The sequence below is a fragment of the Myodes glareolus genome, chromosome 26 (assembly GCF_982192425.1).
Source record: "Myodes glareolus chromosome 26, mMyoGla1.1, whole genome shotgun sequence".
NCBI classification, from domain to species: Eukaryota; Metazoa; Chordata; class Mammalia; order Rodentia; family Cricetidae; genus Myodes; species Myodes glareolus.
Genome location: NC_142051.1, coordinates 1,373,290 through 1,395,133, shown reverse-complemented (window position 1 = coordinate 1,395,133; position 21,844 = coordinate 1,373,290). Strand labels below are relative to the sequence as shown.

At 36.2% G+C, this 21,844-nt stretch overlaps 1 protein-coding gene across 4 annotated transcripts in view; it reads left to right on the top strand.

Annotated features, from left to right (window-relative positions):
* The window catches only part of Cpsf6 (cleavage and polyadenylation specific factor 6), a 32,994-nt gene extending 15,353 nt beyond the window's left edge, over positions 1-17,641 (top strand). For 2 of the 4 annotated variants that reach the window (XM_048418740.3, XM_048418738.3), the window contains 5 exons: positions 248-752; positions 1,066-1,181; positions 2,917-3,070; positions 5,822-6,011; positions 12,908-17,641. In XM_048418740.3, the coding sequence (XP_048274697.3) occupies positions 248-752; positions 1,066-1,181; positions 2,917-3,070; positions 5,822-6,008 (962 nt within the window). In that variant the 3' untranslated portion in view covers positions 6,009-6,011; positions 12,908-17,641. Of the gene's footprint in view, positions 1-247; positions 753-1,065; positions 1,182-2,916; positions 3,071-5,818; positions 6,012-12,907 lie in introns of all 4 variants that reach the window. The other 2 variants (XM_048418739.3, XM_048418736.3) reach the window with 1 other exon arrangement.
* Positions 17,642-21,844: the final 4,203 nt, after the last annotated feature.

The window sequence follows — 21,844 nt, the reverse complement described above, 5'->3', positions numbered from 1 at the left end:
TGGAAAGTATCTTTAGGTGTTAAAATTTGTTCAAGTTTTTGTTTTAGTGGTTTTTCTTAATTATAATTTGAAATAGTTAAATTTGTGAGGATATTCTTCACCTTTGTAGTTGTTAGATCATTACCATATGGATTTCATTTAAAGAGAGAGTTATGGTTTATGAATTCTGCTTTAGAAGTAATATCTTGGCATATAATAGTTAGTATCTTTATTGAACTGTTTTTCTCCCTTTTTCTTTATTTTGTAGCCGGACAGACTCCACCACGTCCACCATTGGGTCCTCCAGGCCCACCTGGTCCACCAGGTCCTCCACCTCCTGGTCAGGTCCTGCCACCTCCTCTGGCAGGACCTCCCAATCGAGGAGACCGCCCTCCACCACCAGTTCTTTTTCCTGGACAACCTTTTGGGCAACCTCCGTTGGGTCCACTTCCTCCTGGGCCGCCGCCTCCAGTTCCAGGCTACGGCCCTCCTCCTGGCCCACCGCCTCCACAGCAGGGACCGCCTCCACCTCCAGGCCCCTTTCCACCTCGACCACCAGGTCCACTTGGGCCTCCCCTCACACTTGCTCCTCCTCCACACCTTCCGGGACCACCTCCAGGTGCCCCACCACCAGCTCCACATGTGAATCCTGCTTTTTTCCCTCCACCAACTAATAGTGGCATGCCAACGTCAGATAGTCGTGGGCCACCGCCCACAGACCCCTATGGCCGACCTCCACCGTACGATAGGGGTGACTATGGTCCTCCTGGGAGGTGAGTTAAATGCATAGCCAGGAAAAGATAAAGAACTGTGATTGGAAGTCAATTACACTGTAGACATGTAAACAATTTCTGTCCTGCAGGAAGATGATTTCTATGCTGCCAGTTTTATTTCAGCCAAAAGACAATGATAAAGGGAATTTTGCTTAGGTTTGATCTGGTAGGGAAAATAGCATTCTTGAATCAGGAAAAGTAACAACTGTCTCCTAGGCAAATGCCAAAACCTGTTAGTGTAGAGCTGTTTACATTGTTACTAACTTGAGAACTTTCGTCACGCAACAATTTAACATTTATTTGTCTTTTGTAGGGAAATGGACGCTGCAAGAACTCCATTGAGTGAAGCTGAGTTTGAAGAAATCATGAATAGAAATCGGGCCATCTCAAGCAGTGCTATTTCAAGAGCTGTGTCTGATGCCAGTGCTGGTTTGTATATTTGTTTTAGTGTTCATTCTTTAACATGGCTAGTTATATTAAGAATAACCCCAAACCCAGGAGCTGGAGAGATGGCTCAGTTGTTAAGAACTAGCTACTCTTGTAGAAGACCCTGGTTTAATGCACAACGATCTGTTAACTCCAGTTCCTGAGGATCTAAGGCCCTTTCCTGGCTTCTTCCAGGCATGCGTGTAGTAAATAGACAGACACACATGCATTCAAAACACCCATATACATAAAATAAAATTTAAATATTAAAAAATCGAAAACCCAAAGCTAAAAGTAAGTTTATAAGGATAGGTCTCTTACTCCTTACGTAATCCATATGCTCCCAATCACTATCATTTAATTTTAAAGCGTTGAAGGAAGATGCATGTCAGTGTAGTGGAAAGACCCCCAATTTTAAGTTGCTATATTTAGATTTAAATACTAATTGGGGGTTGGAGAGATGGCTCTGATTAAGAGCACTAGCTGCTAGTGGTAGGATCCAGTATCCTCTTCTGTCCTCACTGGGTACCAAACACTCATGGCTCACAGATGTACTTGCAAGCAAAACATTCATACACATAAAATAAAATTAAAAATAACTTACTAACTTTGGGATTTGAAAAGAGAGCTTAGGAGTTAACAGTACTGCCAGTCCTCCAGAAGATCCAGGATTGCTTCCCAACACCTATGTGGTGGATTAGAACCATCTATAGCCTCTCTGGGAAAACACCAAACGGTTAATGCTGGTGCAATTAGTTACAGGGGGCATGGTCAAGGCTGTGGCTGTGGTTGAAGTGGGGGCTATTGGGAATGAAAATGGTGATGTTGGTCTTGGTGTTAAGTGCTCCAAGGAGGTAGCCACTGCCATCCAAGGGGTCATCATCTTGGCCAAGCTTTCCATCGTCCCTGTGGGGAGAGGTAGCTGGGGGAACAAGTTTGGCAAGCCCTACACAGTTCCATGCAAGGTGACAGGCCACTGTGGCTCTGTGTTGGTACATCTCATCCCTGTCCCCAGAAGCACTGGGATGGTCTCTACCCCTGTGCCCAAGAAGCTACCAATGATGGCCATTATTGATGACTGCTGCACATGAGCCAGGGGCTGCACTGCCACCATGGGCAATTTTGCCAAGGCCACCTTTGATGGCATCTCTAACGTATAGCTACTTGACCCTTGACCTGTGTTGAGACTTGACCTTGGAGTCTGTGTTCTCCAGGTCTTATCAGGAATTCATGGACCTTCTTGTGAAAACCCACACCAGAGTCTCTGCTCAGAGGACCCAGACTCCAGCTGTGGCCACCACATAAGGATTTATATACAAGAAAAATAAAGTGAATTAAGTTTGTTTAAAAAAGAACTACAGTTCCAAGGGATCTGATATCCTCTTTTGGCCTCTCTGGGCACCAGTCTTGCTTGTTATGCAAAGACATATGTAGGCAAAACACTTGTATATATATATATAAAGATTAAATATTAACTTTGGTATAGTAGTTCAGAGTTCTAAAAATAGCTCATTTATTCTCATATTTGCAAAATAACTGTCCTGCATGAAACAACAGTCACTAGCATCATGAACACAAGAATCTTGCAAATTTCAAGGCACCGAACAAAAGTCATTATTTATGATCATCTTATAAGACACTTCCAAAAAATTGCTTTATCATTCTTATTCCAAAATAGTTGGTATGATGATAATTTGGAAACAGTTTGTTTGCTATTAACTCTTTCTTTTCCCTGCAGGTGATTATGGGAGTGCTATTGAAACATTGGTAACAGCAATTTCTTTAATTAAACAGTCCAAAGTATCTGCAGATGATCGTTGCAAAGTTCTTATTAGTTCTTTGCAAGATTGCCTTCATGGAATTGAGTCCAAGTCCTATGGCTCTGGATCAAGGTAAAACTTTCCTGTCTCATGTATTTTTAAAATAGTTAACAACAACAACGACAAAGTTGAACTTTAAAAAAAATGAGACTTGGGGCTGGGGAGATGGCTCAGTGGTTAAGAGCACTGATTGCCCTTCCAGAAGTCCTGAGTTCAATTCCCAGCACACACATGATGGCTCACAACCATCTGTAATGACATCTGGTGCCCTCTTTTGGCTCATAGGGATGCATGCAGGCAGAATACTGTATACATAACAAACAAATCTAAAAAAAGGGACTCTGATTTTACTTAATGTGTACCCAGCAATCTGAATGGATTTTTTTTTTTTTGATTAACTCTAAATGGCATCTTGGTGCTTCCTGAAATCCTTCAAAGCATCCACTTACTTAGAATAAAATTATATGCAAGAAATTGTATGGCTTCTGTTTACTCTTAGATTAACTGCACACAAGCAGATGTAATCTCTACTTTGACAGCTTGCATACTCACTGTTCTAGCCAAATGGGTTTCCCTTTCTGTGGACACAGCAAGCATTGACCATCTCACTGATTGCTATTCCTCCTTGGAACCATTTTATTTGTTCTTTTGTTTTTCTTTCCCCTATACATTTGTCTTCATTAATCTAGTGTGCCATATTTTATTTCTTTTGTAGTATTTACTGTAGCCACCTAGTCTTTTTTTATTGATGCTTATTTCTTACTGAACACATGTTGAATGTTGACAGGGGCCTTAGCTATTAAATATTGCTTGATAAAGGATGTTTTTGAAAGAGGGGATTAATAAATAGATGAATGTGTGGTAATCTATTTTGTAACAGATACAGTTTTATTTTGGATTTATTTTATGTGTATAAATGTTTTGCTGGATGCATGTACTCCAAATGTGTGCTAGTGCCTGAGTTAGGATGGCTGTGATGGTTGTGAGCCATTATGTAGGTACTGGGAATCAAACCCTGGTCCTCTGCAAGAACAACTACTCGGCTATCTTTTCAGCCCTTGTAATAGATAAATTTCTTTTTTTTTTTTTAAATTTTTTAATCCCCTGGAACTGGATTTTCAGACAGTTGTGATCTGCCATGTGGGTGCTGGGAATTGAACCCGGGTCCTCTGGAAGAGCAGTCAGTGCTCTTAACCACTGAGCCATTTCTTCAGCCCATAGATAAAGTTTTTAAAAGGTTACTTTTAAAGCACTTTTACTAATATCGAAATTTTATGTATTTTGGGAGGTAAATGTTAGTCTTCACATGATGTTGCCTCTTTTGAGACAGTTCCTCTTTGTAGACCAGGCTAGCCTTGAACTTACAGAAATCGGCCTGCCTTTACATTCTGATTATTGTGATTTCACACTCTGCTACATTTTTAATATACTGATTTTATTTGTGTGTTTTTTCCTGCATGTATTGCTGTGTACCATGCATGCTGGGTGCCCACAGAGGTGAAAAGGGGGCCCTGGATTCTCCAGAACTAAAGTTAGAGATGGTTGTGATGGTTTCAGCACACTATATGGGTGCTGAAAATTGAACCTGGGTCCTCTGGAAGAACAGCCAGTGTTTTTAACTCCTGAGCTAGCTCTCAGTTGTCTGTGTGGTACTTTGTCCTTAGTATGCTTTTTCTGGAGGTAGTATCTTAAATTAAGAGAAGGACAAAGTCTTTCCTTTGTTATTACCTTTTGGGCTCCATTTAAGTATGTGCATATTTGAACAAATTTGTCATTAACTGGAGACCATATCGTGCCTGTTTGTTTTGTGAGGACATCTAGTTTGATCAAACAGCTTAACACTTAACCACTTGGCTGGTAAAGAAATCATATAAAAGAATTCTTACTTAACCTAATGGAATTATCATGAGCTTCAGCTATGATTGGGTTTTTAGATGTGATGGCAAAATTAGCATAGATTTCTTTTTTCTTCATTATTTCGTAGTTTCAATGTAGACCTTAGCAACTTTAGCATGACTTTCATTTTCACCTTTTCCCTTAAATGAACAATGTCCAGATTACCTGTCAAGCATCACTACTCTCACAGTTTGGGACTATTATTAAATAATCTAAGGATTATCCAAGTATAAGCACTGTGCTACTGTGGTCCTTGAGACGCAGCATAGAGTGTGGATACACTGGACAGAGGGATGGTTCACAGTGCCGGCAGGAAGAAATAAGATGGTAAAAAAGATTTCATCATGATGGTTGCCACAGTGTCTTGGGTCTTGGAACCCTTACTAGGTACTGCACCCGAAGGGACAGATACACTTTCAGTAGTGTCAGGATCAGGAAGGTTCTGCTACAGCTGCAACTTGGAGCTTCTGTGCATATATTAGCTGCAGTTATTCAGAGGGACTAGCTATCTAGGTAGATTTCTGTAGACATCCCAGAGAAATTGCCTTTGTTAGTCTTTGCACACATTTCATAAACACTCATACTCAGACTCCTGATGGGAGCTTGCTACCCCATCTTGAGCCTGCCTTTATGGAAACCTTTTTTGCCAGTGTTACATGGGAGTATTAGGAGCTTTGGAGCTCCCACATAGCCAGTGTACATTCATTTAGAACTTCATTTACTCTGGCTTCCTCCACTCCTACAGTTAATCAGAATGGTATAAAAATATTTTATTTCTGAAATTTTACATTTAATATTTTCATACTGGTTAACTGTAACTGAAACCATGGAAAATGAAACCAGTGATTAAAAAAAAAGACAACTATATTGAATGTCTTGAAGCTTCCCAGCTATGGAGAGCATTAATCCAGTAATTTCTTTTAGAAGACGTGAACGATCAAGAGAAAGGGACCATAGTAGATCACGGGAAAAGAGTCGGCGTCATAAATCTCGGAGTAGAGATCGTCATGATGATTATTACAGAGAGAGAAGCAGAGAGAGGGAGAGACACAGGGATCGGGATAGGGACCGTGACCGGGAGCGTGACCGAGAGCGAGAATACCGTCATCGTTAGAAGGTGGGCATTACTTTTTATTCTTATATTTAGTGTGTGTGTGTGTGTGTGTGTGTGTGTGTGTGTGTGTGTGTGTGCGCTATTAACAGTAATTATAACTCCAAGGCTGTTGTTTATACAGTAACTATACCTACATTTTAAGTGGTCCAAGTACTTGTTCTGATTTAATCTTCTGAAAACATCTGAAAGCAGGTAAGCCATCACAGGTAAAAATTCTTGACCTTTTTTCCTTGAATTCTGCAAGTGTTCTGTGACTTAGATTTCAGATTGTTTATGGTCTTAAAGCAAAAAAAAAAAATCAAGAGGACTCATTGTGTACTTCTAAAATTTAAAAATTTGAATTCTTGTAATCACATTTATTGTTTGCATATGATTTAAAATATTTATAAAACAGGGAATTGTTTCCGATATGAATATTATGTGCTTGGATTTTTAAAAATAAAGTTTCTATTCTCCCTTGAACTAACTTCATTTGTCCCTGAAACTTTTTAAGAACATCTAAGTTTATAGTTTATAATACAAAAAGATGTTTCCCATTAAAAAAATTACTTTTTAGAAAAAAATTTCTGGCATTTGATTTTTTTCTTTTTTAAGGAGCATTATCTTTTTAATTGCACAGAAGGTATAAAGTGGGTTCAGGGTACATAATCTAAAAGCGTTAAATTGTGCTAAGCCATTCATCCCAAGTTAGAAATAACTGGAAATAATTTTCCTTGTTTCATTCATAAGCCATAATCATTGTCTTTTTTCTGTATTTTAAAATTTTGTGTACTTTTCCATAAAGTAGAATGAGTTGTCTGTTTATGCTTCATTTTTACATGTAATTTTATTTTATATCTGTGAACAGTGTTTCATGAAGAATGGGGAAAGAGCACTGTGAATCTTGCATGTGACAGGTTATTCTATTAACACCTTTGTTCCATATATTGATGGCATAAATGAGTTAGATAAGGCTTAAAACAAATCCTCTATATGTAAATATTTCAAAAAAAGTTACTGGTAATCCAGTCCTGAAAATTGTTAATATTTAAATTGTAATTGGCTTTATCGTGTATATAATTTGTGACAGCAGTTTCTTTAATCACCTCTCTCTTTCTCTTACACACACACGTGCACACACACACACACACACACGAGAAAAAAAGATGTCTGTCTAATTTTTATGAAACATAGGAGTTAACCACTCTTGCTGTTTCAGGGCTTTTTGAAATGAGAAAGATGATTTAATACTTTGTCTTACATTTTGAATATGCCCTTGAATATTTATTAAGACCTTTTTATTATGTCCTATTAAAATTTTTAATTCTCAAAACATTTACCTACTAGTTTTAAAATTTCTAAAGTTGGTGATGTTTGAATATAAAAATTGAACATTGTACCATATAAAACTAAACTAAATTTTAAGTGAAGTTTTTTATTCCTAGTAAAAATCCCTTATGATAAATTCTGACTAGGTTTTTATTTGAAATGTCTAATTCTCTGTCATTTGATAAGGTACAGGTTCTACATGTTGTATTTTATAATTATTTACTTTAGACTTTGCAGTTTATCAACTATCTGACAGTTACCAAAGATAATGACAGTGAAACTTGGATACATTTTAATTTATTCAGTGTGCCCATCAAGGGTCCTCTAAACCAGTTCATATGTAGTTAATAAGTAGCCGTTTTCTCATGGGTCTTTATAAAATTAATTCAGTAAAGCAGGTTATGTTCCTTTTGAAAATTTCATTGTTAATTTTTACATACTTTGGATATATACTCCAGTCAAGTGTATACACCTAAATATATCATGATTTGAGTTCCATGTCTTTCAGACATGGACTACAATTTCCTAGTGTCAATCTGTTGATGTTTTTTGCAATCAGTGATGTACCATATCCCAAATCCCATGTTTTGTTTGTACATTAATCAGAATTGAGTTGTAATATTGTTGTGTGCCTTCATCCAAGCAAAATTTTACAAAAGCCTTCCCAATGAGGAGTGGGGGGAGATGTTTTCTTGGATAATTGTACCTTTGCTATATGCCAAGCAATATTTATTGTAAGTAGATGTAAGTGGGTGGGGCCTGGGATTAAATATATATATTCAAGTGCAAACGTTTTTGCAAATTTTACTACTTTATAAGGTCTGTTGACCTCTTTAGAAGTTTTTGAATATGAGTCCTTTTGAACTTTCATGTAAATCTTAAATGGATTAGAAGTGCTTCAACAATAAAGTAAATATCAGTCTTTGTATAAGTTAATAATGTAATACACTATCAAGTGTTGAGGTGGGCAAAGGGCAGGTTCTGGAAACTTGATGTTGGTTGGCAGCTGTTACTGTCTGTCCCATTCTAAGTTTTTTTTGTGTTTGAAATGTTGGGTAATGTTAATTACATTCTCATTTGAAAACTGTATTAGTTTTTCTAAAAGCATTTCATATCCAAGTTAAAATAGGTAATAATACTTCAATGAGAAAAATAAGCTTTGTAAATTTCAATGTGTAAATGCATTGTGCTTCATATTCTGTAATTTTTGCCTTTATTCTCAGACCACTCTGAGCAAAATAAAAGGTGTAAGATTGTGTTCATAAAGAAATGTTACAGTTAACAGTTGAGTTCCTTAGATTGTGTTCACCTGACTGCTTGTTTAGAACAGCTCTGCTCAGCTCAGAAGTTTCTGTTAACAACTGAGTTTGTGTACTGGAGAATAATGAAAGCAAATTGTTTTTGTGTACTGGAGAATAATGAAAGCAAATTCTTTTTCGAGATGTTTTTTTATTCAGGCTTCTCTTTCTAGTTTATGAAATTTACATTTTCTCAAGTGATTATATTCTTTACTAAGTACTGTGTTTGGAGTCTGGGTTTAGTAATTGTAAGAGTGTGGCCATGTGATTACTTCTGACGTGAATGTCATGAACTTGAATTTAATTAATTACTTTAGAATACTTTGTATTACTTACTTAGGTTACTATAGCTTTGTGTTAATTTGGAGGGAAAGCCCAAATTAAGATGTTTCATCTCCTTAGGAGTGTTATGTTGAGGCTTTTGTGAAAATTCTTTTCATTGCTTGATGAGCAATAACTGACTGTTAACAAGATCTTAATTATTTCTACAACTCCTAGGTCATTTGTTACTGCCTAGTATTCCTTCCCAGCTTTGTGTCCATCTGTCTGAATTGCTGTGCTTTATCTTGCTGTGCTGGTTCTCATTTCTCCTCTTATTTCTGATATTTTTAGTATTTGAAAAATCTGTCTGATTATACAGTGTCTTAATTGAAGTGACAAGAAAGGGTAGGAAGTGATCCCTTGGATGTATTTTTGCTCACTGTGGTTTAAGAATATAGTTTTGTTTATAAATAATTGATGTTTTTCTGTCTTAAAAAATTTGAATGCCAATGTGAGTCACCTTGCTCTTCTCACCTTCATCTCAGTGTGAAATTTCCTACCATTGTTTAGTTTGTATATTGGATTGTTTTGAATAAGTATCTTTATTTTTTTAATGAATATTCAGTTAGCATTGTTTAAAGGAAGCTTACTAACCAGTAAGAGAAGAGTGTCATTCATGTTAATCCAAATTAATGTTCTTGCTTTCTGTGGTTAGAAAGTTCTATCTACCTCTTGATGTAGGTGAATTGTAAGTAACAAAGGGTGATTCTTTTTGATACAAAGTCTATTTCTTTTTCTTTTTTGTGATGGAGTTTATTTCTACCATGGAGTCAGTTGCATAGAACACCTAATTGTGTATTTTGTAGAGTAATAAATGCTTTAGTTGAAGGGGTAAGTATGATGTTTAGACAAAAACAGGATAACATAAACTCTTGGTAGCTAGAAACTTTTTGTGAGAACCAGCAATAAACAGCATTGCTTTTTATGTACTGTGTTCTAGTCCATATAAGAAGACACTTAGGAATTAATGTAAGTTTAGATGCTTCTGTTGCCTACTTCGTCCTCAGTCCTCATTCTCCTCAGGAGAAACTTTTGGATATAGAAGGTTAATTTTATTTATTTAAAGGCATTGAATTTCTAAAATTATGTGAGAATCCTTTTTGATTCAGCACATTAATTTGAAAACCTGTAAGAGCTGGGTGTGGTATTGCACACCTTGACCTCAACCAACAGCTAGAGACTGCAGGAACATACTGTGAGCTCCAGGCCAGCCTGGTTTACATGTGGAGTTTCAGGCTTGCCAGGCCTCTATACTAAGATTCTGTTTCAGAAATAAATACAAACATGCAGTATATAGGGAGAATCCTATAAAATAGTCAAATGCTTTACTTTAAAAGATGAATTTTTTCTTGAATTTTAAAATACAAATAATGCCGTTTGCATATAGGTGATGAACACTCAATTTGAGTTGTTAATAATAGTTTGATGTCATACCGAAATATAGGTATTTCGCTCTGTATTAAAATTATACTGCTTCTTTAGCTTGCAGATTTTGAAGCTGTAGTTTCACTGTCTTGGTTCATTTAACAGCTGTTTACATAGGTTCCCTTTTATAATTGACAGCTAGAGCAAGTAATTGTGTGACTTTGACAGTACAGAATTGATTAAATGCTATTTTGAATATATGGGTATTGAATGTATTTGTCACTTTTAAGCTTTTTGATATCTTTGTTTATGCAGATGTCTATTTAAAATAGACTTTGAGATTATAATATGGAGTTGAGTTATTGGAAATGGGTTGTATTGCCTTCAGAGTTTTCTTCCGTTTGAGATTGTAATATTTGTGTTTATGTAAAGTGTTTAGAAAGTAGAAATAAAGGTTTCTAGAATATTCCCTAAATTTTATGTCTGTATGGTAAAATTTTAAGATTTATTAATTAGTGAAGACTTACATAAAGATATGTAGCAAAAGATGAGTTCATTAGTCCTGCATAAAGATGTGTATTGTGACATCCCAAATAAGATTTCCTGTATAAAAATAGTAAACTAGGGTCATGGTAATATGTACCCTGTGTTTTTTTTTTTTTTTTAAATCCATAATGTTGTCTACAGTGTTCTGCCTGCATCTGTGCCTGAAGGCCAGAAGAAGGCACCAGATCTCATTGTAGATAGTTGTGAGCCTCTCTGTGGCTGCTGGGAAAACTGGAAATGCAGTCAGTTCTCTTAATCACTGAGCCATATCTCTAGCCCCCCTTGTCCCTTTTCCCCCTTTGGTTTTTCAAGACAGCCTTTCTTTACCTTATAGTCCTGGAATTTTCTCTGTAGACCAGACCGGCCTTGAATTCACAGAGGTCCACCTGTTTGTGCCTCCCAAGTGCTGGGATTAAAGACGTGCATCACCACCACCCCGTCCATGTGGTTTTTTGAAAAAAATTGATTTTCTTTCCTTTTTTTTTTTTCTCCTATCCTCACACTGTGATTTTTAAATGATTTGTTTCTCAGTGATCCATTCTTAATCCTTTGTAATACAACAAAAATATTAGGGGAGATAACATTCCTTTTTTAGTAGGAATTATGAATTTCCCTGCAATCTGTTTAGCAGCTTAAAACATGTGCTTTGTACTTTTTCTAATGCCTTACTGTTTTTAAATTCACTAGTGCTGGGAGTGTACTGTTTCATAGGTCATGGGCATGTAAGAAGTCCTTGATTCATTCTTAGTATCAAGTCCAGAAAACAGAAAAATTCTAGTCCTACTAGAATTGTGACTTGTAAAATAGAATATTTCAAAGTTGACATCACACAGTTTTTTTCTATTAAATAGTTCCTCTATGTAAGCCTCATCAAACTGACATGAAAGTGGAAAGACAAAAGGTGATACTATAAATAGCTTAAATGTTTGTTTGAAAAGTACAGATGTATAGAAAGCATTTAGATGAGAAAGACCCTTTTTACTTTTAAGGTTCATGTTTTTATTAGGAAGTATGAATATATGTCTTTATACTGATATTCTTAAGATTCTCCTAAAGATAATTGAACACAAAATTTATGGTTGTCACCAAAACTATCATTAACTATAAATAGCATAGGATCTTTTAAAATTTTTATGACAGGATGCCACTGACCTTTGTGTGCTTGAAAAATATTAAACTACCTCTTTAGTATTTCTATTTTAAATATTTGATATTTCAGTGATAATTTTTAAATTAATGTCCTTTTTTGCTTTACATATATTATCTATATATGTATATATTTCTGAAACTATAGTATCAATTTTACTGTTAGTTTCCCTTTCCCTCTTTATGTAAGTTTTCAATGAAGTTTATCATTGTAGATTCCCATTAGTTTCTGTTTGGTTAGTGGATATAGGTGAAATAGAATGAAAGTAACATCTCAAATTTGTATTATGTCTAAAGATTTGTATGTGGATGTCATATTTAATGTCCATACTGAGGTATTTATTTATAAATTTTGTACCATGGAACACCATTGATTTATAACAGATTGGCGGAATTTCGTGTATGCTGTCAAATACGGTTAATTTGTAAATTTCATTGCATTTTATATTCAGTTCAGCATTTGTTTAATAAATTGTGTGGATGAATGAAAAATAGTTACATTCAAATCCAAACATTTTCCCATTTATTTTGTAGTATGCATATTTAGGAGATGATTTATGGCTGTTCTCATCATCACAGAAACAGTAGCTGCTGTGTTTTCTTTTGTTACTGTAATTTCTTTCTCTTAAAAATTCATACATATTGTACAAAATATTGGTCTTCAGATGACAATCACTGAACTTCAAGGGTAGTAATGTATAAAAAGAATGAAATGAGAATTTCTCATTTTGAATTTGTAAATTTGGAGCATTTCTCCACCATGCAAGCAGCTACTGTTTGAGTTACTTTTTATTTTGTGTTAGAATTCCTAAGAGTGAGTAGATGCACGACTTGTGTATGTATAGCTAAGCCAACATTTTTCTGTGTATTCTGGGGAATAGCAAAATCTACATCACAAATTTTGACACATTACAGCTGAAGGAAGAGGAACACCTTCCAAGACAAAACAGTCTTCATGAGGGAAAAGTGACGCTTGTCCAGCAGTTTGCTTCTTGTGATTGAACTGAACCTGTAAGGATTCATGGATAAACTGAACAGGAATAGATCTGAATAAAGCAAATCTGCATAAATGGTAACCAGTAGCTCTACTTTTATTTTTTATGTTGCTTAACTGTTTTATTTGAAGGAAATCTGTGTGATTAAAAAGTTAATAGCTTTTGCAACTTTATTACTGGTTATATATATTTGGCTATTATAATGTGCAAGCAATTGGAAAAAATTCAAGTAAATGCTTGTTTTTTATAGTAGTTTGTTCTTGTTAAAAATGTTGATATGATAATGTCTGTAAACAGCACCACTTTGATTACAATAGATGTAGTGTTGTAATAAACTGTTTAATGGGGCTGATGTGTAAAGTTATTTGATGTTTACACCTCAGGGAAAGTCTTGTGTTCAGCAATATCTAAAGATAATGTTACTATGACAACATTTTTACTGTCCTTTAAAAAAAGCATTGCAATAGGGTGTTTGGATATGCATCAATCTAATCTTGCGTTCAGTGAATTAAACATAACCAATTAAGTGTCTCTTGCCCTTGATTTTGATATTAGAATAGGTGATTACATGGATATTTAATATTTCTATATTCTGCTTTTTAAGCTGTTTTTACCTAGTTAGCTTCTGATTTTGCTGAATGGTATGTAAACTTGTAAAAATTGAAATTGGCAGATACTGCAATCCAGTCAATGTGTTAGGGGTCGAAAATTTGAGGTTGTAACTTTTTTGGTAAAGACTCATGTATTGCTACAGTAGTGCAGCTTAATTACACCCGAGATATACTAAAACAATTAATTGTGAAGTGCTAGCATTTAAGAGAGATTTTTAGTAATTCTGATTTGATATGGTAGTTTACTGTTTCTTGGTGATGGTTCCATAGGCAGTGTAAATATAGTCATACAACATATAAATGTGCGTAAAGAAAGGCCTACTGTTCTTCTGGGTAGAAATTCTGAAGGGTGTCATGTTTATTAGCATTGGATTTTATTCTTCCGTGTGAGTAATGGGAGTTTATAGTTACACCCTGTCTTTATGGTTCAAAGAATTCTGTGTATATTCATGTAACCCTCTTGATTTATGCTTGATTAAAGTTAGTGACTCAGTTAAATTTTTTTTAACTCTAGCCCAAAGGCTGTATTAAAAGCACCTGGCTAGCATGTGTTCTGCAAAATTAGCAGAGACAGTCTGTCAACTTGATGACTTATTTTTATAGGAAGTTAAAAATCTGAAGTACTGAAGAAATTTGAGAAAATCCTTAAGATGATTTGTTTTAAATATGTTTTAAAGATCTTATTACTTAGATCTTTGGATATTAGGCATTGACTTTTAAAGATTGTCTAAAATTTAAGGGCAGTGCTTCGGGTATTTATGTGCTGTAGATAGAGATAATGTGCAGCTCGAGAGGTTTGCACTGCTGTTCTTCAGTTTCCTGTCTGCTTTTAAAGGACTCAACAATTAGTTTCAAAATATCCTTACCACTGCCAGTTCATTCAAAAACATTTTGTGAGCGGAGTATTTTTGTAAGAGATCATTGGTGTTTATCAGAACTGTTAGCTCTCATGATTTTTCTTAAGTGTTTAATCTTGTTAAAATGCAAGTTGCCTTTTAATTTGACAGTTGTATCAAAATCTATTTTCTTGTTTTGTGTATAGGTATTGTAAGTTTTTGTCATTTCTTAGCTTTTTTAATAGTTTATTTACAATCCTAATGTGAAGACGTTTGGACATACATATGTTTACAAGGGAAATTAGTTAATAGTAAGATTAAAAGGTAAGTAAAATGTCCATGAGATCAATTTTCTCTGAACACTTTTAAAATGGAATCACAAATACATATACTTGAAATGAAACTGGAAATTTTGTACTAATTTTAATCCTTCATTACCTTTTCTTTCTTTTTCTAATCAGTGGAGCCCTTTAGTTGCCTTTCTGTCCGCTTTTCCTTGCTAGGCTTGTTTCTTTCAGTGACTGTGGTTGCAGATAGTGTGAGTGTTTGGCAGTTGTTTGCTGTGGTGGGCAATCATTTTAAGTTGTCAGGAAGAAATAAAATAACTTTGGTTTGACTAAATTTGCAAAGTCTCCTACCTGATAACACATGAATGTATAGCAGTAAAAGTAAAAATTGCAAATCTTGTTTTATTTGTCAAAATCTTTATGTTTAGAAGCCAGTGTTTGAAAACTTGTTTTTAATGTCTAAAAAGCAATCCAAAGAGATAAATCTTTGCAAACACACCAAATAAATATAAAGAGAACTAGGGAAAAAAGTGATGGGGGGTTTGAAATTATAGTTCATATATTGGTGATGAAAACAAGCTTGAGTTTATTCTGAATCGTAGCATTGCCCATTGCTGCGCAGCCACATTCCTTGCAACTAGTAGTAAAGTTGTAGGTGCATGGGAAAGACCCACATGGTGTTTCTCCTGGATAGCACCCTGAGTTCATTGTACTGCTGTGAGGTAAAGGAAATAGGTTTATAGAAACAATATTTCAGTGTAAATTTACAAGTGTTTATGTTGTTTTGTCAGTTTCCAGCAAGATTTTGAGTAACTTGTCATAGCTATTGATCATATGTTAGCCCATTTAATGGCTCTTTTACCTAGAATATTCTTAAGCAGTTAACTACAATTTGGAATTCACAAATAACGTGTAGCTTAAGATATTTTCATTTGATTCTCCTATGGAGAATGCTTCTTTCGTTTTTACTAGTTTAAAGTCAATTCAAAACATAAACATGGAGGTTTTAATGAGCATTATAGCATTTTGTAGTGATGGGAAATTGTTGAAAAGGGTAAGACTTTCTTTCCCTGTGTGTTGAAATGTGCCAATAAGTACTTTTCTGTTTCACACAATGAGATGCTAGTGCAAGGCTCTACTGAGTGCTCTTGACATTCCAGTTCTGTTACCCAGGTAGTCATTGCATCATTTGTGTCTTACAAGCCCCAGAGTTGGGTCTTAAGTTTTAGCTTAAGTTATTTTAAGAGGAAGTTTTTGTTCTGATTCTTTACTGAGAATACAGTATTGATATTCTTGCTATTGCACAGATAACTGATTTTTAAATTTTACTCATGAAGTTCATTTGCATCCCTTAGCCCTCTGTAAATGTTTCCCCCAGTTGTATGTACTTAGTAAATGCATGCTTCTCCACTGTACATATTAGACATTTTTTGTGCTAAAATATATTAAGTAGGATTTTTGTAGCAAAGCATTCTATTTTTATGTTCTTATAGTATATGTGTTAACTTTAATCTTCAATTAAAACACTGGTATATTTATTTTTTAGCAACTTGACTCCTAGAAGCCTTAGACTAATTTTTAAATAAACATTCAACCAAAAATTATGAATTTATTGAGATGTGGCCTTATATATGGTATTTCTTGTGTTCATAATGTGACTTGTTTTTTTAAATTTAGATTTTATTTAAATCAAGATTTAGAATTTGTTTTATTTTAAGTCAAAATAGAAAATGTATTAAGTGTCTAGGCTTCTGGGAGGAAGTTCTTATACTCTTCTTTCTTGGCATTAGAAAGAAGCAGTATGAATTTACGGATATTTGAGCTATTCAGTCTGTGTTGTGTTCAGACTGGGTTAGGTTTGTCTTGACCCAGTGTTTTCTTTAAGCTACCGTTTGTCGGCCTTCTGACTACACAGCTACTGTGGCTTTTGTATGGGAACAAATAGCCAGATTTCAGGGTTTTAAAGATGTCCCGTCACATTAATTATATTGTAATGGGAGGCTTTTAAAATATTAGGTAAAATTTAATTGAAGTCACATAAATTTTGACTTAAATGATATCTGTGGATAGTAAATACTACGAGCAGTTTTTCATGTGGGAGTACCTGAACACTCAACCATGGGAGTAAATTACATTCATTTCATAATTGGAGAGACCCTTCTTTTAGTAGAAATATTTCATTTTGAAGGTGTATTTTTTGCTACACTGTTGCTGTGTAACACTTCTCATCATTTTCTGTATGCAAATTATTTTAAAATACAGTGGTAAATTCATGTTTATTTTTTTCCTTTGGAAATTGTACTCAGGTGGCATTTAGTGGGAAATGACCCTTTGGGGTAAATCATAATGTGTTTTGAGGACTGCATCTATAACATATATGACTTTAGCCTTAAAGAGGTCTAGTATTTTTTCCTTTGCATCCCGTGTTGTATTAGCAAAGTAGTTTACAGTCCAGAACAGCCTTACAAAGTTGTTTTACAATTTTTAATGGAAAGTCCTTAACAACAAAAATTGTATCATATTACAGTACTCATGAATTATTGAATAATCATTCTTTGTAAATAAGCTGTCTAATATCAGAAGGCCAAAGAAAAGTCTTGAAATTTTAGCTATTGAATGTGGTGTGGTGACTTCATAAGATTTCTGTGCAAAAGGTAAGGTAATATTCCATCAGATAGGCATCATTTTGATGTCCATGAAAACTAGGCTTCCATATTAGCTTCTTTCAAAAGGCTCATTCCCTTTTTATTAAAATGTTTGTACTTGCAATTTTGTGTTTAATGTTTACTTTGTCTTTTCTTTCTTTAGCATTTAGGTGACTGTTGAGCAGTTTGCTATATGGTCATTGTTGGCCTTAAACTGCGCTAGTAACAAGCATGGTATTTATCTTGTATTGAAAATAAAAACAGTTTGAATAATACTTTGCAGTTTGTCAGTTTGTTTTACTTAGAGTTTATTTCGTTTCACTTTGAGTAATATCTGGGGAAAATGCAATACTAACAAATGAGGTGTCACCTGTATTTTGTATAAGCCAACCTCGAGAGTGGTTATTTCTTTTGGCATATTCTTAAAGTTTTAATTACATTCATATTCTATGTGTGCATGTGCATGCCATGGTCTGTGTGTGGAGGATGGGGGACAATTTGCAGGGGTTGGGTGGTCTCGTCTTTGCTGAGCCATCTGGATACAATTATGATTGCCTCATTTTAGGGAGATTATGAAACCTCACCAGTCCTTTTGAAGTGGAAACCTGGCCTAGAGTAACGAACAGCCCAGCTCCTTAGAGCACTGTTTGCCTGTCCTGAATTCCCGAGTTCAATTCCCAGCAACCACTTGGTGGCTCACAACCATCTGTAATAAGTTCTGGTGCCCTCTTCTGGTATAAAGTTGTATATGCAGAACACTCGTGTACATTAAATAAATCTTTAGAAGTAAAACTATTTTTAGATCACTAGCTGACTTGAGTGTAACATGGATTATAACTGTTCTTAATAATGGAAACCCATAATCAGATGTAGGGGTTAATGCTGAAGATCAGAGAAGCAGAGCAGCCAACCATTAGAGTTCTTACCTCTACCAGTGCTCAGACTGAATGGGGTAGGTATCCTGTTTCTATGAAACCTCATATTGAATCTGAGCTCCTGTCTCCTCCCGCCTTACTATTATTCTCTGTGCCCAGGCATATGACTCCTGTCTCCACCTCCCGAGTGAAAAAACTGTGCCAACACTGCCTGGCTTCTGTGGCTTAGCTCTGCACTGTGATCTTCAGGCAAGCTTTATTTGTTGGATCACAAAATACCACTACATTTGGGAACATTATAAGACATACTTTCAAATAGTAACAGATTTGCTCTTCAGATATCTGATCCATTGGTGCTGGAGCTGTAACTCATTTGCTAGGGTAGTTGCATAACCATGCAGGAAGCCTGGGTTTGATTTAAAGATAGCATTACATAAAACTTCAGGGTCTGAAGTTGAGATTTATCCTCATCTCATGAGATTCAGGCCATCCTGGACTATATGAGAGTACATTTTAAAGGGAAGCTGTGGCCCATGTGTTTAAACCCAACACTTGGGAGGCAGAGATAGATGGATCTCTGAGTTTGAGGCCAGCCTGGTTTATAGAGTTAGTTTTAGAACAAGTTCCAAAGCTATAGAGAAACGCCATCTTGAAAAACCAAAAAAAGGTGGGGGGGGGGAACCGGTACTCAAATGTTTAATTTGATTCCAGCTACAAAGTTCTGACTGTTGGGTGAGAACGCTAGGCAAGGTAAAGCCTGTTACCATCTGCACTTACGTGGTGTTGTGAGGTTTCTTGTTACTGTTTGTGCTTTTTCCAAGTGGCATTATTAGAATAATTTAATGCTCTAGAACACAAACTATGTAGTAGCCAGTCATAGCCTGCATTGTCTCAAACTTAGGGTATAGTTGAAAATGGTCTTGAATTTGGGATGCTTAGAAAAGTAGGCTCCTGGTTAGGAACTTCTGTCTGTTTACACGTCTCCAAACCCTATGCTAACAATAGAGGGGTTTGCTTTTAAGCTGTGAAAAGTACTGAGAACAGTTTCTGCTGTGTTTTACATCCAAACTAAAGGTTTCTTGCATAGCTAGACACTCTGCCTTACAGTTCCAACCTGGGGAAGGTGTCCCTCCTGCCCCCCAACAAAGGACTTAAGATTCTCCTCTTTCTACTTGTTTCTTAACCCTAATCATGAAATAGGATTATTTTCTGACATTATTTTGGGCCTTTTCTCATTTATCTTTCATTAGCAGAGTTCTTAGGAATTTGTGTGCTGGCATTGGTTCTGATCAGGTATGCAGGATGACAGATACACTTAAAAAAAAATCTATAGTGAGCCAGGTGTGGTACTGTGTGCCTGTACATTGCTAACATTTAGAAATAGAGGTAGAAGAATCTCTAGTTTGAGGCTAGCGTAAGTTAAAAGTTAACCCTACCCTTATGTTTCTGTTGTATAGGCTCTTGCTTATCAGACCAGAGGTTAACAGAGGGTTAGTTCTTGGTTTGCATCTTGATAGCATCTCCTTCATTTCTGTCTAATGGTACCCTTCAGGTTGTGGCTTGTAATTAGATGGGTGAGTCTCCTATTGGTACTTTGAATCATGGTAAAAATCCCGAGATAGAAAACTTACAGCACTTTTAGCTCTCTCTCTCTCTCTCTCTCTCTCTCTCTCTCTCTCTCTCTCTCTCTCTCTCTCTCTCTCTTTTAAAAAAAAAACTTGAGTTTTAGGAATCTCGTCATTTGGCTTTTGTGGTGAGTGACTTTTACCTGCTAAGTCCTCATGTCTATCCACTCAGACCTTACATGAAATGAGCTTCCCACACTCAGCTCATTGGAAAGTGTTGGCTTATTAACAGTATACCGAAACCTGAAGAGTAAGACCTGGTAGAGGGATACACCTGCTTTCTGGAGGAGGGAGGGTCTTATGAAAAGTCCTTTTGGCAGGAGTGTTCAGTGTAGTAGGAATTTAAAGAATGCTTGTTTGTCTGAAGCATGTAGTAAGAAATATGAGAGGTACGGGATTTATCAATACTAGAACCTAAGGCTTGTAAGTCAAAGAAATCCGTGAGATGACTCAGCCGGTAAAGGCACTTGTAGGCAGCCATCCAGTCCTGAAGACCCGAATTCCATCTCTAAGACCCACATGGTCTAAGGAGAGAATTGACAACTGTGTACATAAGTACAGTGGCACACATTAACCCCCCACCACACACTTGTAGTTTAAAAAAATCTGCTTAAGTATCACTGATTGACAAATGTGTAAGAAATGGCACAATTCAGTATTTCAAAACATCTTTGTTGCAGAGTAAGTTTGGAAAAAGATGTGGTAGGTAGGCCAGTGAACTTCATAACTGTTCCTCAGGAGATGGAGTAAAAAGGGTCGCATACAGGGTCAGTGGACTGCAGACCCATATTTCTTTATGGTGTAGCAGCCAGGCTCTGAAGCCATTGGGCCGATCCAAAATGATCACGTATCCCTGCAGACAGGCCGTCTCTGCCTGACAAAGGTCAGGATGTTGGCTGCTCCCTTTCTTTGTAATTTGGAGGATAGAGATGCTAATTTGAGCCTACGTGACAGCTAGCATACTCAGCAGACAGGTACATGGGGACATGACAAAAGGCCATTCACCTGGTTGCCTATGTGACAGAATGATGATGTATTTTCCCGCTCAATTTATGTATTGATATAAAAAGCTGTCTGGAGAATAAACAGGAGATCTTCAGGAGAAGGAAGCCTGAGATGCCCTTTTCCGTAATAATGGTGTAAGTTGTGTCTGGTTATTCCTTGCGCCTCCTTACTAGTCCAGTTAGAAAAAAATAGATATTTGTCTTGGAGCCACATGGGCTCCAACAGTGGACTACAGAGACAAGGTGAAAAGATGGGGAGCATTAGGAGATATTTAAGGACTAATTAGTATCTGCTGTCCAAGAAATGACATATGATTTTGAAGTTGAGAACTGGAGTTGTCTTAAGTTATGTAACTTTTAATTACAGTTAAGATGGAGAAAAAACCAAGCATCATAAGAACTTGGCCAGTCGTAAAAGGAATGGGAAGAACTTTGGTTTAGAAAGCAAACTGAAGGTACCATTGAGCCGGGCAGTGGTGGCACACACCTTTAATCCCAGCACTCTGCCTGGTCTACAAAGCAAGTTCCAGGACAGCCAGGACTGTTACACAGAGAAACCCTGTCTCAAAACCAAAAAATTCTCATTAAGTATGTCGGGGTCTGGTGCCAGTCCAGACCCTAAATTATTTTTCCGGACCAGAGGGGAGGCGTGGGAATTATTGAGACAACTCAAATGGCTTTATCAGGAGTGAGATTCTCAGTAAATTTCATGAAATCCTGAGTTCACATCCTGAAAATTCCCCCATTTTCCTAACAGCCTTATTTTCCAAAACATAAACTGGGGGAAATTCATTAGCATTCTGTTTCCTAGGTAACCAGGTGAATGATTGTGGTCACGTCCACATCTACCTATGCTTCTCTGACACGGTATCCTGCTTTGTAGACCGAATTAACATCTCTTCATGCATCCTCCAAATTACAAAGAAGGAGCAGAACAACATCCTGACCGGCTAGGTGACCACCTCCTGTGCATC